The 12,922-nt window shown below is 37.9% G+C and overlaps 2 protein-coding genes across 3 annotated transcripts in view; both read right to left on the bottom strand.

Moving 5' to 3' along the window:
* LOC107679445 (inosine-5'-monophosphate dehydrogenase 2-like) overlaps window positions 1-6,145 on the bottom strand; it is a 10,481-nt gene extending 4,336 nt beyond the window's left edge. Inside the window, exons 1-10 of one of the 2 annotated variants that reach the window (XM_016474993.1) lie at window positions 5,703-6,145; window positions 4,306-4,354; window positions 4,091-4,192; window positions 3,563-3,637; window positions 3,101-3,307; window positions 2,934-3,021; window positions 2,130-2,329; window positions 1,938-2,028; window positions 1,766-1,861; window positions 319-390 (exon numbers count right to left, since the gene is read on the bottom strand). In XM_016474993.1, the coding sequence (XP_016330479.1) occupies window positions 319-390; window positions 1,766-1,861; window positions 1,938-2,028; window positions 2,130-2,329; window positions 2,934-3,021; window positions 3,101-3,307; window positions 3,563-3,637; window positions 4,091-4,192; window positions 4,306-4,354; window positions 5,703-5,800 (1,078 nt within the window). In that variant the 5' untranslated portion in view covers window positions 5,801-6,145. The remainder of the gene's footprint in view (window positions 1-318; window positions 391-1,765; window positions 1,862-1,937; window positions 2,029-2,129; window positions 2,330-2,933; window positions 3,022-3,100; window positions 3,308-3,562; window positions 3,638-4,090; window positions 4,193-4,305; window positions 4,355-5,702) is intronic. The other variant, XM_016474999.1, reaches the window with a different exon arrangement.
* Window positions 6,146-7,455: 1,310 nt separating this feature from the next.
* LOC107679480 (E3 ubiquitin-protein ligase ARIH2-like) overlaps window positions 7,456-12,922 on the bottom strand; it is an 11,675-nt gene continuing 6,208 nt past the window's right edge. Inside the window, exons 5-16 of the mRNA XM_016475038.1 lie at window positions 12,782-12,922; window positions 12,525-12,646; window positions 11,537-11,590; window positions 11,182-11,237; window positions 10,964-11,081; window positions 10,795-10,845; window positions 10,146-10,167; window positions 9,889-10,040; window positions 9,238-9,381; window positions 8,487-8,555; window positions 8,279-8,386; window positions 7,456-8,183 (exon numbers count right to left, since the gene is read on the bottom strand). Coding sequence (XP_016330524.1) covers window positions 8,112-8,183; window positions 8,279-8,386; window positions 8,487-8,555; window positions 9,238-9,381; window positions 9,889-10,040; window positions 10,146-10,167; window positions 10,795-10,845; window positions 10,964-11,081; window positions 11,182-11,237; window positions 11,537-11,590; window positions 12,525-12,646; window positions 12,782-12,922 — 1,109 coding nt within the window. The 3' untranslated portion in view covers window positions 7,456-8,111. The remainder of the gene's footprint in view (window positions 8,184-8,278; window positions 8,387-8,486; window positions 8,556-9,237; window positions 9,382-9,888; window positions 10,041-10,145; window positions 10,168-10,794; window positions 10,846-10,963; window positions 11,082-11,181; window positions 11,238-11,536; window positions 11,591-12,524; window positions 12,647-12,781) is intronic.

Genomic DNA, 12,922 nt, shown 5'->3' with positions numbered 1-12,922 from the left:
AAATAGTCACTTGGTTTTATATTTCATGATGCAATGACACTGATGCATGTTTAAGTGCGACTTTCATGTCCAAATACCTTTTCTAGCCACTGCACAAACTAGTTCACGTATGTTAGTGAGGGATTCTGGGTAACAGACTTAGATCAGTGGAAGTGCCAAACGCCATTACTGACAGGTTAGTCAGACAATGACAAGCATCCAAAACCCCAAAAACCAGCAACTACTTCTAATGATGCAGAGCCATTAACCAGTCAATGCAGCAGGCAGTGAGATAGTGAGCCAATGGGATCTGATAGGGGATCAGGGGGAGGGACTTACTGGAGTATCCCGTAACAGTAGTTGGGGTTTTGGGGCTGTGGAGCTTTAAACCAGGAGGAATACTGAGAGACGCTAGAGAGACACAATTATAGAAAGGGAAATAGAGACTGAGAAAGAGCACACAGTAGCTCTGTTCTAAAACCTAGTGAGGTGCCTTGCTGCCTACATACTTCTAAGGAAGTATAACTAATTGTTATGGAATTTCATAAGGCATAGATTTGGAATGCAGTACAAAGCCTGCAACTGTGTGCAACACAGTTTGATGTTGCTAAACTAACAGCATGATACTCCAAGCATAAAAAATGTTACACTCATAAATGCTGGGTAAAAGAATACATTAAAATTACTTATGTATTTTACAGTATAAAGCATTTTATTCAGTAATATGTATATTCATAATCAAATTTTTGCTTACCTTGTCAGCCGTCTTTGATTTATTTGCAATGCATTATGGAACTGTAATATTCATGAATAACTTTTTTAGATTTTTAAAATGTAATTTATTTCTGTGATGGCAAAGCTGAATTTTCAATCTTTAGTGTCACATGATGCTTCAGAAATTATTCTAATATGCTGGTTCTTATTATCATCAATTATGAAAACAGTTGTGCAGAGTATTTTTGTGGAAACCATGATGCATTTTTCCAGGATTCTTTGATTAATAGAAATTTCAAAGGAACAGTATTAATTTTAAATAGAAATCTTTTGTAATATAAACGTCTTTACTGTCACTCTCGATCAATTTAATGTGTCCTTGCTAAATAAAAGGATTAATTTCTTTCTTTCAATAAAAACAAACAAAACAAAACTTCTGAACGGTAGAGTATCTCAGAAAGCAGCATAATTATATAGCCTAGCTTCTGGAACAGTCTTTGCTAGGTTTTGGAACAGAGCTGATAAAAAAAAAAAAAGGGGGAACTGATGCAAGTATCAAAAAGACAACCGGTCAGAAGAAAGAAAATATGCCATAGAGACATAAGTGAAAACTGAGAAAAAAAGGGAAAAAGATATAAAAACTGTGATAGAAAAGAGCAAAGAAGAGCCTCCACTACCATACTCCCATCATTCAGAACGACATTTGTCACAGAGAGCTATACAAATGGACAGACAGACACTTATATAGACACATACATATTATTTCTTCAAAACTACAGAATATGGAATAACACCACACAAACAAAAATATGAAAACTTTTCTCCACAGATTCTAAAACCCCAGAAAAATGCTGGAAGAGTAGAAATCAATCAATCTACACAATTACATTGCAGACCAAAACTGCAGGGTTATTTGGGAAATGACAGATAATTTGGACTGCTCTAACCATGTTAAAAGAGGGCCAAAGGAGGCACTGGACATTAGGTGCTCTCTCTGGAATGACTGGATGTAGAAATACAGCCGGTGATTGGCTGAGGGGCAGGCATTCAGGCATGGGATTGGTGGACTGACCTTCTTGTGTAATGCAGATGGAGCCGCTGCCCATTCCCACTCTCAGAGCATCCACTCCGGCATCAATCAAATTCTTAGCCTGAGCCGCAGTCACCACTACAACAGAAAGACAACCCATGTTAACTGTGTGTTTGTAGATATTATGTTCAAAAGCTTTGTGTTTCAAACTAACCATTGCCGCCAATGACTTGTAGGCTGGGATATTTCTCTTTTATGTACTTAATCATATTAATCTGAAAGATGGAATTTCCTTGAGAAGAGTCCTAAAGTGAGCAGAGAGACAATATGTAACCAAATAGGACAAAAATAAACAATCTTCAGGAACAGATTCACTGAAAGACATTAAGCCCAAAACAGGCCTCACCAGGACAACCACGTCTACGCCAGCCTGCACCAGCAGGTCGAGTCTGTATTTGTCATCATTGTGTGTTCCAATGGCAGCGCCACACAGCAGCTGTTTACGAGAATCCTTTGAGGCCAACGGGAAATCTCTGTTCTTCTTTAAATCTGTCCGAGCGATGATGGCCACCAAACAGCCCTCCTCATTTACGATAGGAAGCTTCCCTATGGCAAACATATTGAGTGTGAGAATGTGACATGGGAAAATTATCTTGCAGCATTCTGCCTTCATTTCAAAGCTGCAGTTGAGTAACTGAACATATTCAGTTATTTAGTGAAGGTTGTATCATACTGATTCAATATGATAACTCATGAATTTGAGAGTCTTTTTGAGAGATTTAACTTTTACTTATATATTTGGTCATTTTATACCATGTCAGCAGCTATATTCTTGGCTAAAATCATTTACATAGATACATTTATAAAACTCTAAAAGGAGGTATGGAATGGATATACAAAAAAAAAAAATCTACAAGCAGAAAGATAAAATGTATTAACATTTAAAAGATACAAAGGTGTAAGATACAAAATAAATGCTGTTTTTAAATAGTAGTGTATACTGCATGCAATTTGCAAGTTGCAATTATTTTGTGGCATGCCACTGCGGAGAAGTGGTGCATGAAACACTGCTATATAGGTTAATTAATAATTACCATTCACATAAACGTTTTATTTGGTTCAAGGATTAATCCAAAACTTTCCTCAGCCATGAAAGTGTGAAGAAAGAAAAGGGTAAAGAGCTCTCATAAATGCTTAAAGTCTAAACCACCTTTCTTGCTCCTCTGGAGGATTTCATTGGCCTCTTTCAGTGTCACTCCTGCTGGAGCAACCACCAGGTCCTCCCTCTTAGTCATTACCTGAGAGAGAGAAAGTTAAGGTGAGCTGAATTCAGTAAAAACTGCTTAGCCCTCGTCCTCTGTGTTAAGCCCCACCCACCTCACTGAGGGGCAGGTCATGCTCAGACTCTTTGAGGAAGTCGATATCTCGTGATGAAATGATACCGACCAGACGTCCGCCCATCTGTCCGTTGTCAGTGATCGGAATCCCACAGAATCCATGCCGAGCTTTTGCCTGAAATACATCTCTTACCCGCTCGTTAGGACTCATCACCACCGGATCCGTAATGAAACCCTGTTCGTACCTCTAAACGGAGGTTGATCAAAAGTGGAGGGAAAGGGAGGGAGAAAAGTCAAGTGATTTTCTATTAGGCATTTCTATTTGGGAGTCACCTCAATACACATCACTTAATACAGAATGAGGTGTGGATTTCTCATTCACAAGGACACTGTTGCAACTACAGGGTAGGGGTCAGAGGAAAAACATAGTACGAATGAGAAAAGAAAGCTGGTACATTCATAAAAAGACAAGAGTTAAAGAAAGAGACCTGAAGAGACTCACCTTGACCTTACGGACTTCATTAGCCTGGAACTCTGGAGTGCAGTTATGATGAATGAAGCCAATCCCACCAGTCAGCTGTGAAAACACATGATCACATCAGACTTTAGAACAAAATGCTACACACATAGATAATCAATCTTTGTAAATTTAGGTTTAAAATTATTAAAAATTCAAGTGGAATGTGGTTTTGGGGAGACAGGACAGGACATTTTTAGGAAAAAAAAACTCCACTTACCTGGAAGAGGAAGTACATTTTAGATGTGTATGTCAGTTAAGATTTTTATTTTGTCAACTTCTAGAAGTATATTTGCAAAGATGGTCTAAAAGCTAATGGACAGATTTAAAAGACTCCTATCTTGATTCATGGGGACTTTAATGATTTCATTGATATCAAAATATGAGGCAGCATGTTTGCAAATAATCTTTTCTTTTGTAATATGCACACATTTAGATAATTGTGCTTACTCAAATGCCTATAATAGTAAGAGCACTTTCTATGTTGGAATCTTGTGTCAATCATCTTCTTACCGCCATAGCAATGGCCATGCCAGACTCTGTGACTGTATCCATGGGTGACGAGACCAGTGGAGTTTTCGTTGTGATTTGTTTGGTCAGCGCTGATGTCAGGTCCTACAGAGAGAGCCAATCAAATTAAACCACTGATGATACACAAGCAACATCATCCATCCAGCAGTAGAGTGTACAAAATTGACTACTGTTCATAAGCAGAGTGTTTCACTTACCACTTGGTCAGCTGTGAAGTCAATGTACCCTGGCAGGATCAAAAAATCACTAAAAGCGAATGGAGAAAAGTGAGCGAAAATTAGGAGATTAGGGAGATTAATTAATTTACAGCTGCTGCAAGTGATATTTGAACACATCACTATTACTTGACAGATGTAACTGGAAAAAGGTGTCCTTAGAAATAATACTTGTATCTGTGACAGCATCGCATTGGACTCCAGTTCTAGCCAATCAGAAATCTTTATAGGTGGCTCTGCCAATAGCAAGAGTTTGGGGCGGGACTAACTGTTTGAACAACCAATGGCAGAGTGGAGTGTTTGGGAAACATAATTGGAAACTATTTATGTATGTATGCATGTATTTATTTATTTAGAAACATTAACAGTTATACATTTAAAACAGGCTATTTTTTACAATTCTGCAGAAATCGCTTTTATGAATTACACCGAATCGATAATGATTCAGTGAGTTGATGACTTGAGTACCGCTCTGACTGATTCAGTCCGATTCGCCAACATTCAACTCTTTCAACTCTCTTATCTCGTACACACTGACACATGCATACATATACACCACGTTGATTATGTTCCAAAGACAGTCACTTTATCTATTATGTCACATATCATGTTGTTTACGAGTGTGTCAAGCTACACGCTGTTTATGATCAAATCGAGTACGTCAATGCTGCAACCTCATTATATCCAATGTAAACAGTCCATTAGCGTACGAGTCTTGTGTTAGATGGTAAACAGAAAGGCGTTTCTGGAAGAAAAAAAACTCGCACCTGCCACGGATAAGCTTTCACTCGGGGACATTATATGCTTTACATGGCACCAGAGAATTTGTAAAGGGAAAACAACCACAACATACTTCACGAAGCTCAACCTATTTATATCGCATTTGGAAGGCCTGGCCTAAGAGACAGCGATTAGTTTTGGTACAAGAAAAGCTGCTTGGGGTGTCAGTGGTTTAAGAATAGACTGTGGTAACTCTACTTCTCTGTACTTGGCTAAATGGAATGGCAGCAGATGTTGAATCCCCACAGTTCATCAGTCAATCCAAGATGTCCCTTCGACCTGACTTGACCTTGTAAACCCACATGGCACCACACTGACATGCGCCCTCCATAGTGATCCGTCTATGCAGTACTAACCCACGTGAAACCAAATTGCACAATAGATGTAGAACAGTGTGCTGTCACAGATACCCATGCTGGATGCCAAAGCAGACAAATGTGGACCAACAACGACACCTACATGCTGTTCAGCACATGTTATATGTTTTACTGTGTAAGCACATCTGCAGTGGTGACTGGCAAACCTGTTTGATGTTTAACAAATAGCAAGCATATGGAGAATGAAACCGAGGGGTATGAGACACAACTTAAGGTATTTACTTATAGGTAAGGCCGTCTCCGCAGTTGAAGAGTTGCTGTCCGGTTAAACCGTCGTCAGGCACGTAGCCCGTCTGTCCGCTGATTAAATAGTCCGCCATAGCGCCTGAAAAGCGTAAACGTCAAAATTCTCAGGTGAGCCGGTGCGCACACAGTCCGGTGAGTGATGTTCTCCTCGGAGCTTCAATCTGACAGTCTTCACGGCACCTAATGACATTAAATGTCGCCAAAAAAAACCCAGATTTCTATTAAGAAACAGGTCTTAATCAAAGAAAGACCCAGCGTGCTCTTGTTTTTGGGACTGAAGCTAGCCCGTAGTGCCCACAAGCATCACACGTGCCTGTCTGTACGACCTCGTCTTCCGCAGATAATAATAAGCTGTCTTCGTACGTCACTTCCGGGCTGTAGTAGGGTGGCGTTTATTCGCTAAAACAGTTTTAATATTCCCGAATATAGGAGACTGAGTGTCATCTCTTCGCCCTGGGGTGCAGTGGAAGGGTGGGGTGTTTGTTTGTATCGTCTGTTGTGGGCGCATTCTCGTTATCTCGCGCGCACATGTGTTCAGCACGAGGGGAACTTCTTCGATTTAAATTTATCTCGTGCACTCTGTTGCTGACTTTATTTGGTTCGCATGAACTGACCTGAATATGCAGGGCCCGGGATCGCGCGAGGACACCTAATGCCCTTCTAGTGCGCGCAAGGACCATTTGAAGAGTGTTGTTTTTACTGTGAAATAATTTTCCTAATATTTACTCTATTAGGGCCGCAATAAAAATACAGTAGTAACATAAATTTGACATATTTAAGCCTTGTATTTTTAATATTAATATTTTTGTATAGTAATAGATTTTTGTTCTTTATCATAAATGTTGACTGCATCTGATCTGTGTATGCGTTTGACTTTTGGAGAGAAAAAGCTAAATCCTTTATGAAACATCAAAAAGGAAAAGTGGTTCATACAACACTGCATATTGTGTTTATTCTTTTCTATAAAGACCAAAATGTTGTATTTCATGGCTGTAGGTTGCATATAGTAATTATAATTATCCTGATGTAAGAACAGTGCAAGTAATCAGTTTGTGACATCTCCAATTCTGTGTTAACACAAAATGGCAAATATGAACTGTACTAATATATGGCAGCTCTAACATTCTGGTGTCAAAGGCAACTCTGGTTTTGCGTATATGAAGTGGTACATGTTAAAAAGTTGTGTAGTGCATGAATATATCCCATTTCAAATGCACATGTACACTACCTTTCAAAATTTTGGGATCTGATTTTTTTTTTCTTGACTTTTTTTTTTTAATGTAGCAAGGATGCATTCAACTGATCAAAAACACAAGATATTTACTGTTATAAAATATTTATATTTTTCAGTTTCCATACTACATTTAGCAGCACAAACATTTTCACCTGTGATAAGATTTAATAATAAAATATGAATACAAATAAAATAATTACCTTATTAAAAATAATTATAACAAATCTTGAGCACAATTCAGCATATTAGAATGATTTCTGAAGGATCATGTGACAAGGAAGACTGTAGTAATGGCTGCTGAAAATTCAGATTTGCCATCACAGGAATGAATTACATTTAAGATATATTAAAACAGAAAACGGTTATTTTAAATATTTCACAATATTACTGTTTTACTGTATTTTTAATCAAATAAATGCAGCCTTGGTGAGCAGAAGAGACTTCTTTCAAAAACAAACAAATATTACTGACAGCAAAATTTTTAATGGTAGTGTAGTGCAAATACATTTAATGTGTGTGCACAAGAAAACACAAGAGTCACTGTCTGGTTTAAAAACTCTCTCAGTATCTCTATTTCTGTATTAATGTACAACTGTTGAAAATTACAGCATCATTTGTTTTTCATCTTTTTTTTCAGTTTTCTTTTTTTCAGTTTTTTTTAAACGATCTAACTATCAACAGCCATTTCCAAGGAAGAAAAAAAAAAAACAGAAGAAAGCAAGAGTGAGAAGGAAAGAAGACAGAATTTATGGCAGGAGCAATGATGGAGGAAGAAAGAGACTGTTTTGGTGGAGTGTTTTGAGTGCGTGTGTGTGTGTGTGCGCGTCTAATGTCAGTTGGCATGGGGGTGTGAGAATGCAATGTTTGTGTATGCGAATGCTAAGATACAGTCGTGCTATTCTCAAACCCTGCAGCTGAGTAAAGATTAGAAAGCAAAAAAGGGACACTGATGAAGGAAAGAATGAACAAAAGGGAAAAAAACTGCTTTTGAAAAGATGCTCTAAATGAGAAAAACACAAAGGAGATGGGCAAAAACGTTATGAGATGCAGAGTAGAGTTTTGACAAAAAAAGTGGAGGGGTATCTTTGGAGAGAAGGGGCCAAGACAGTTGAGAGAAGAGTGAACTCGACGTGGATTTGATGGACGGATGTTCAGGTGTCGTGGAAATCCTTCAGCAGCGTCCGTCTCTTCTGCTCAGCAATGTGCATCTGATTCTCCAGATCCTACAGAGAGAAAGCGAGAGGAAAAAATTATTATTTTTTTTTTTATTCCAATGTTCCTGTTCACAACTTCCTCTAGTCTTTGTTCCAGCTCTCACCCCTCTATCGTTAGCGCTCGGCTCTCCTCTCTCATAACTGTCTGCTCGCTCCACTTTCCATGACAAGTTCTCGATCTCCGCCTCCAGCTGAGCTTGCTGATACTCAAACTACAGGGAATAAAAATTAGATTTCCCATTACCAAAGACTGATCTCAAAGAGATATTTGGCCTTCAATGAGAGATTCACACATTTAATGCAAGTGCTTACCAATTTTTTGCGGGGTCCAGACTCCATGTAGTAGGCATAAGGATAAGTGTACTGCAGTGTGTAACGACACTATGGAGAGAGCAAACACACAGCGTAAGTGTGTGGAAACACGGACCCTTATGCGTATGCATTTGTTTCTGCAGAATAGGGCTAAAGATTAATCGAAATAACTGGAATAGGTCAATTATCAAATCGCAAAGGCTACGAGTGGCACAGTGTCATTTGACTTGTGAGCAGTTTTTCAGTTTGTTTCACAGTAAATGCAGCTCTGAATCACAAACTCCATCTCTGAATCTGCTAAGTTTGGGTCGATTAACGTACATTTGGGAACGCAACATGCGCCAACCGTCTTCCCAAACTTGTAATGAGAAGTGCTTATAAACTGGCTGCCATGAAAAAAAGAGAAGCTTTAAGGTTCCCCTCCATTTTTCCACCAAAATAAAAGCTTGATGGTTTAATGTTTGAAAATTAAAAAAATAAGACAGCCATAAATATTAGTACTGCAAGTTTATATAGTTTTACTGTAAAATAAAAGTATTATAATTTTTTTGTTTACATTTTATAGCCAAATTGATATATAAATTACAGTGTTTTGGGCTAAATTGTGTAGCCTTACAAACAACCAAACCTCCACAAACCTTTAAAAAAAAAAAAAGTTAAATCGTAAACCGCAATTTTTGTCAGAAAAAAATCCCAATTTTCCACAAATCGTGCAGCCCTACTGTGTAGTACAGCTGGATTCAGCTTGTACCTTGGCCAGTAGCTTGGCAGCATTCTGCAGGTACTGCCAGTCAATCCAGGTGCCCAGGTTATTCATGACTCGCTCCTGAATCTTCTCCTGGATCCGCTGGTATGTCTGTGCCTCCAGCTGCATACTCTTATTGTGGTTCTCCCACTGGACAGACAGATAATGTACAGATTGATGCTTACGTATCAAAGCAATTACGTGTCAATGGAGTTATTAAGATGAAACCTGCAACTCATAAATACAATGAGATAATAGCTCAGTTTCAAATCTAGTGAGCTGTATTGTTGCCATCTAGGCAGTATCCTAACTGAAAAAGAACACCATATAGGCAACAACTGGACAACCACCATAAAAAATTCCATTCCAACAGGGTTTGCTGTTAGCATGTTGCTAAGCTAACAGCATGATACTCTCAGCATAACAAATTAGATAGCACACATAAATATTGAGTAAAATAGTCCATTTAGATTTAGAATTAGATATTTTTATTGATACCTCTCTGTAATGAGTTAATTATAATGTTACTGCCTACTTTTTGAAACAACCTACTTGTCAGGACACTACTAAGGTCACTAAGTTTTGGAACAAAGCTAACGTTTATCAGTCTTTTTCAAAAGAGATTTATTTATTATTAATTAATGATTTTTGTCTCACCCTCTCAAAGTAGAACAAGTATTTTTTGAGGGCCTCTCTGGCCTGGGCCTGCTGGCTCTGATTCACGATGTCTGGGTTCTCTTTGTAGCGACTGCACTCGTAGTATTCACTGCCATGAGTCTTCCAATCTCCCAGACACATCCAGCAGAAATCTACACACAGCCATAACAATTTCATTACAATCAAGATCCCTTCATCACTTAAAGGGATTTTCATGTAATTTCTAGAAACTAAAAATCAATGGGGGGGGGACATACCATGTTTACACTTTGAGCATTGCTGCAAAGAGAGGAAGAGAAAATACATGTTCAGTAAAAACATGAATCTTTTTTGTATTATCATCCTTTTTAACATACACTACTTTGTATTCATCAAAGAATCCTGAAAAATATGCATAGCGGTTTCCACTAAAATATTAAGCAGCTAAACACTGAAAAACACTGTTTTCAACACTGAAAAAAAAAAAGTTTCTGGAGCACAAATCAGCATATTAGATTGATTTCTGAAGAATCATGCGACACTGCTTCTGAAAATTCAGCTTTACCATCACAGGCATAAATGACAACTTAAAATATATTAAAATAGAAAACTCTTATTTTAAACTGTAATAATATACTGTTAATAAAAACATGTTTTTACTGTATTTTCATTCAAATTAATTCAGCTTTGGTGAGCATACGAGACTTCTTTCAAAAACATTTTTAAAAATCTTATCGGCCCCAAAGTTTTGAACAGTAGTGTGAATCTTGTTGAAAAAGTGAAGATTTGTTTTGATCTTATTTTGATGAGAACAATTTGAAGTTAACAAAACATTCAAGTAGTACTCTCACTCTGACATGCTGGGCATTTTATTAAGTGACCTCAAAAGTGTGCAGATAAATCAAAAAGATCGTGTATACTACTCGCCATGTGGTTGCACCCTCCATTCTTCTCAATGCAGATATTGCACTTAGGGCACTGTGGGCACAAAATCAAAACATAAGGATATTAATAATATCTTTACTATCAAATAAACTTACACTCAACAATATATACTTAATGTGTCCATCTTAAATGTATCTGTGTGCTTCCTTACATCTTTAGTGTGTGCACTGATGTAGTTGGCTGTCTCAGAGTCATCTGCACATTTGGTCAGCCATTTGCGGATGGTAGCACAGTCTGTGGGCGCATGATACATCTGTCTGCACTTAAAACTGAAGACAGACGGACACAGTCAATCCAAACACACACATGCAATTCCATGTATTACGCCATGAACTGAGTAGTGTGTGCGAGTGTAATTGTGTGTAATACCAGAAGACTTCTTCGCAGCGGCTGCATTGGACTCTACGAGCTCGAGGTTTCTGCACCTGTAGTATCTGTGTGCTTCCTTACATCTTTAGTGTGTGCACTGATGTAGTTGGCTGTCTCAGAGTCATCTGCACATTTGGTCAGCCATTTGCGGATGGTAGCACAGTCTGTGGGCGCATGATACATCTGTCTGCACTTAAAACTGAAGACAGACGGACACAGTCAATCCAAACACACACATGCAATTCCATGTATTACGCCATGAACTGAGTAGTGTGTGCGAGTGTAATTGTGTGTAATACCAGAAGACTTCTTCGCAGCGGCTGCATTGGACTCTACGAGCTCGAGGTTTCTGCCCCTGTATAACTATCGGACAGTCGGCACCAGGACACAACTGCAGCTGGAAATGACTCTGCAGACACACAGAAACATGAGCAGGTTAGGGGCAATCAGTGAGATGTGCCTGTTCTACAATGTGACAAAACTGGAGATGTACTGATATCAGAATTCTGCCGGATACCAATTTTCATGTTATGGCCAATATTAAACTAAATGAAATAAATAAAATAAATGAAATAAAAACGTAATATTTAATAAATACAATAAATGTACAATACAATATAACACATAAATCTAAAAAGAATAATGTTAAATTAAATGTTTTAATTTAGGCAGCATAATATTATACTTTACTACCCACCACCGGTTAAAAGTTTGGGGTTGGCAAAATTTAAAATGTTTTTGAAAGAAGCTTCTTATGCTCCTCAAGGCTGCATTTATTTAATAAAAACACAAAACAGTAATATTGTAAAAATATTATTAGCATTTAAAATAACCGTTTTCCATTTTAATATATTTTAAAATTAAATTTTAAGCTGAATTTTCAGAAGCCATTACTCCAGTCTTCAGTGTCACATGATCCTTCAGAAATCATTCTAATATACTGATCTGTGCTCAGTAATGATTTGTTATCAATAATGAACAGTTTTAATATTTCATATTTTTGTTCTGATTTTTTGACAAATAGAAAGTTCAGAACAGCATTCATTTAAAATAGAATGTTTTATGTAACAACTGTCAGTTTTTGATTAATTTATTTTAATCCTTGCTCAATAAAAGTACTAATTTCTCTAGCTCCAAACAACTGAACCATAGTGTGTAATAATTCTGTATATATAAATGTATAATAAAATAATGTTTTTAAAAAGTGTTAGTCATCGACAAAATAATCTAAATATAATAACAGGTGAAATGAGCATGCAAAATTAAATATTACAATAATCTTTAATATTGGCAGGTAACTTATATGGTAAAGACACATTGTGTACTCCTGGACAGACACACACCTCCACATAGTCCCTGAAGAGGTAGCGTCTGTATTTGTCTTTCAGTTCCTCGCTGGGCAGCAGAGGAAGAACAAAATCATCTGGCATGCGAAGAGAGCAGTCCTGCGCCATGCAGGAGATCTCTACAGACAAACACAATCCACAGAGGAGATCAGATAACAAGCTCACTCTAATCAGCAATACATACTCTACTGCACAGTCTTTATGTGCTCAATGTGTGTGTGTGTGTGTGTGTGTGTGTGTGTGTGTACACTCACCTACTCCCACGCCATCTTTGACAAGTACAGTGCAGTGCTGCTCCCAGCATGTCTTGCAGAAGGAGTGCTGACAGGGTAGAGAGAGGAGAGCGTCTCTCCGGACCAGCTGCAGACACCCCCCACACTGCTGCGACGTCCCGA

This window comes from Sinocyclocheilus anshuiensis, unplaced genomic scaffold (assembly GCF_001515605.1).
Source record: "Sinocyclocheilus anshuiensis isolate Anshui unplaced genomic scaffold, SAMN03320099.WGS_v1.1 scaffold13, whole genome shotgun sequence".
Taxonomy (NCBI): Eukaryota; Metazoa; Chordata; class Actinopteri; order Cypriniformes; family Cyprinidae; genus Sinocyclocheilus; species Sinocyclocheilus anshuiensis.
Note: the sequence above shows the minus strand (reverse complement) of the source record. Positions and strands in the feature narration are given on the sequence as shown.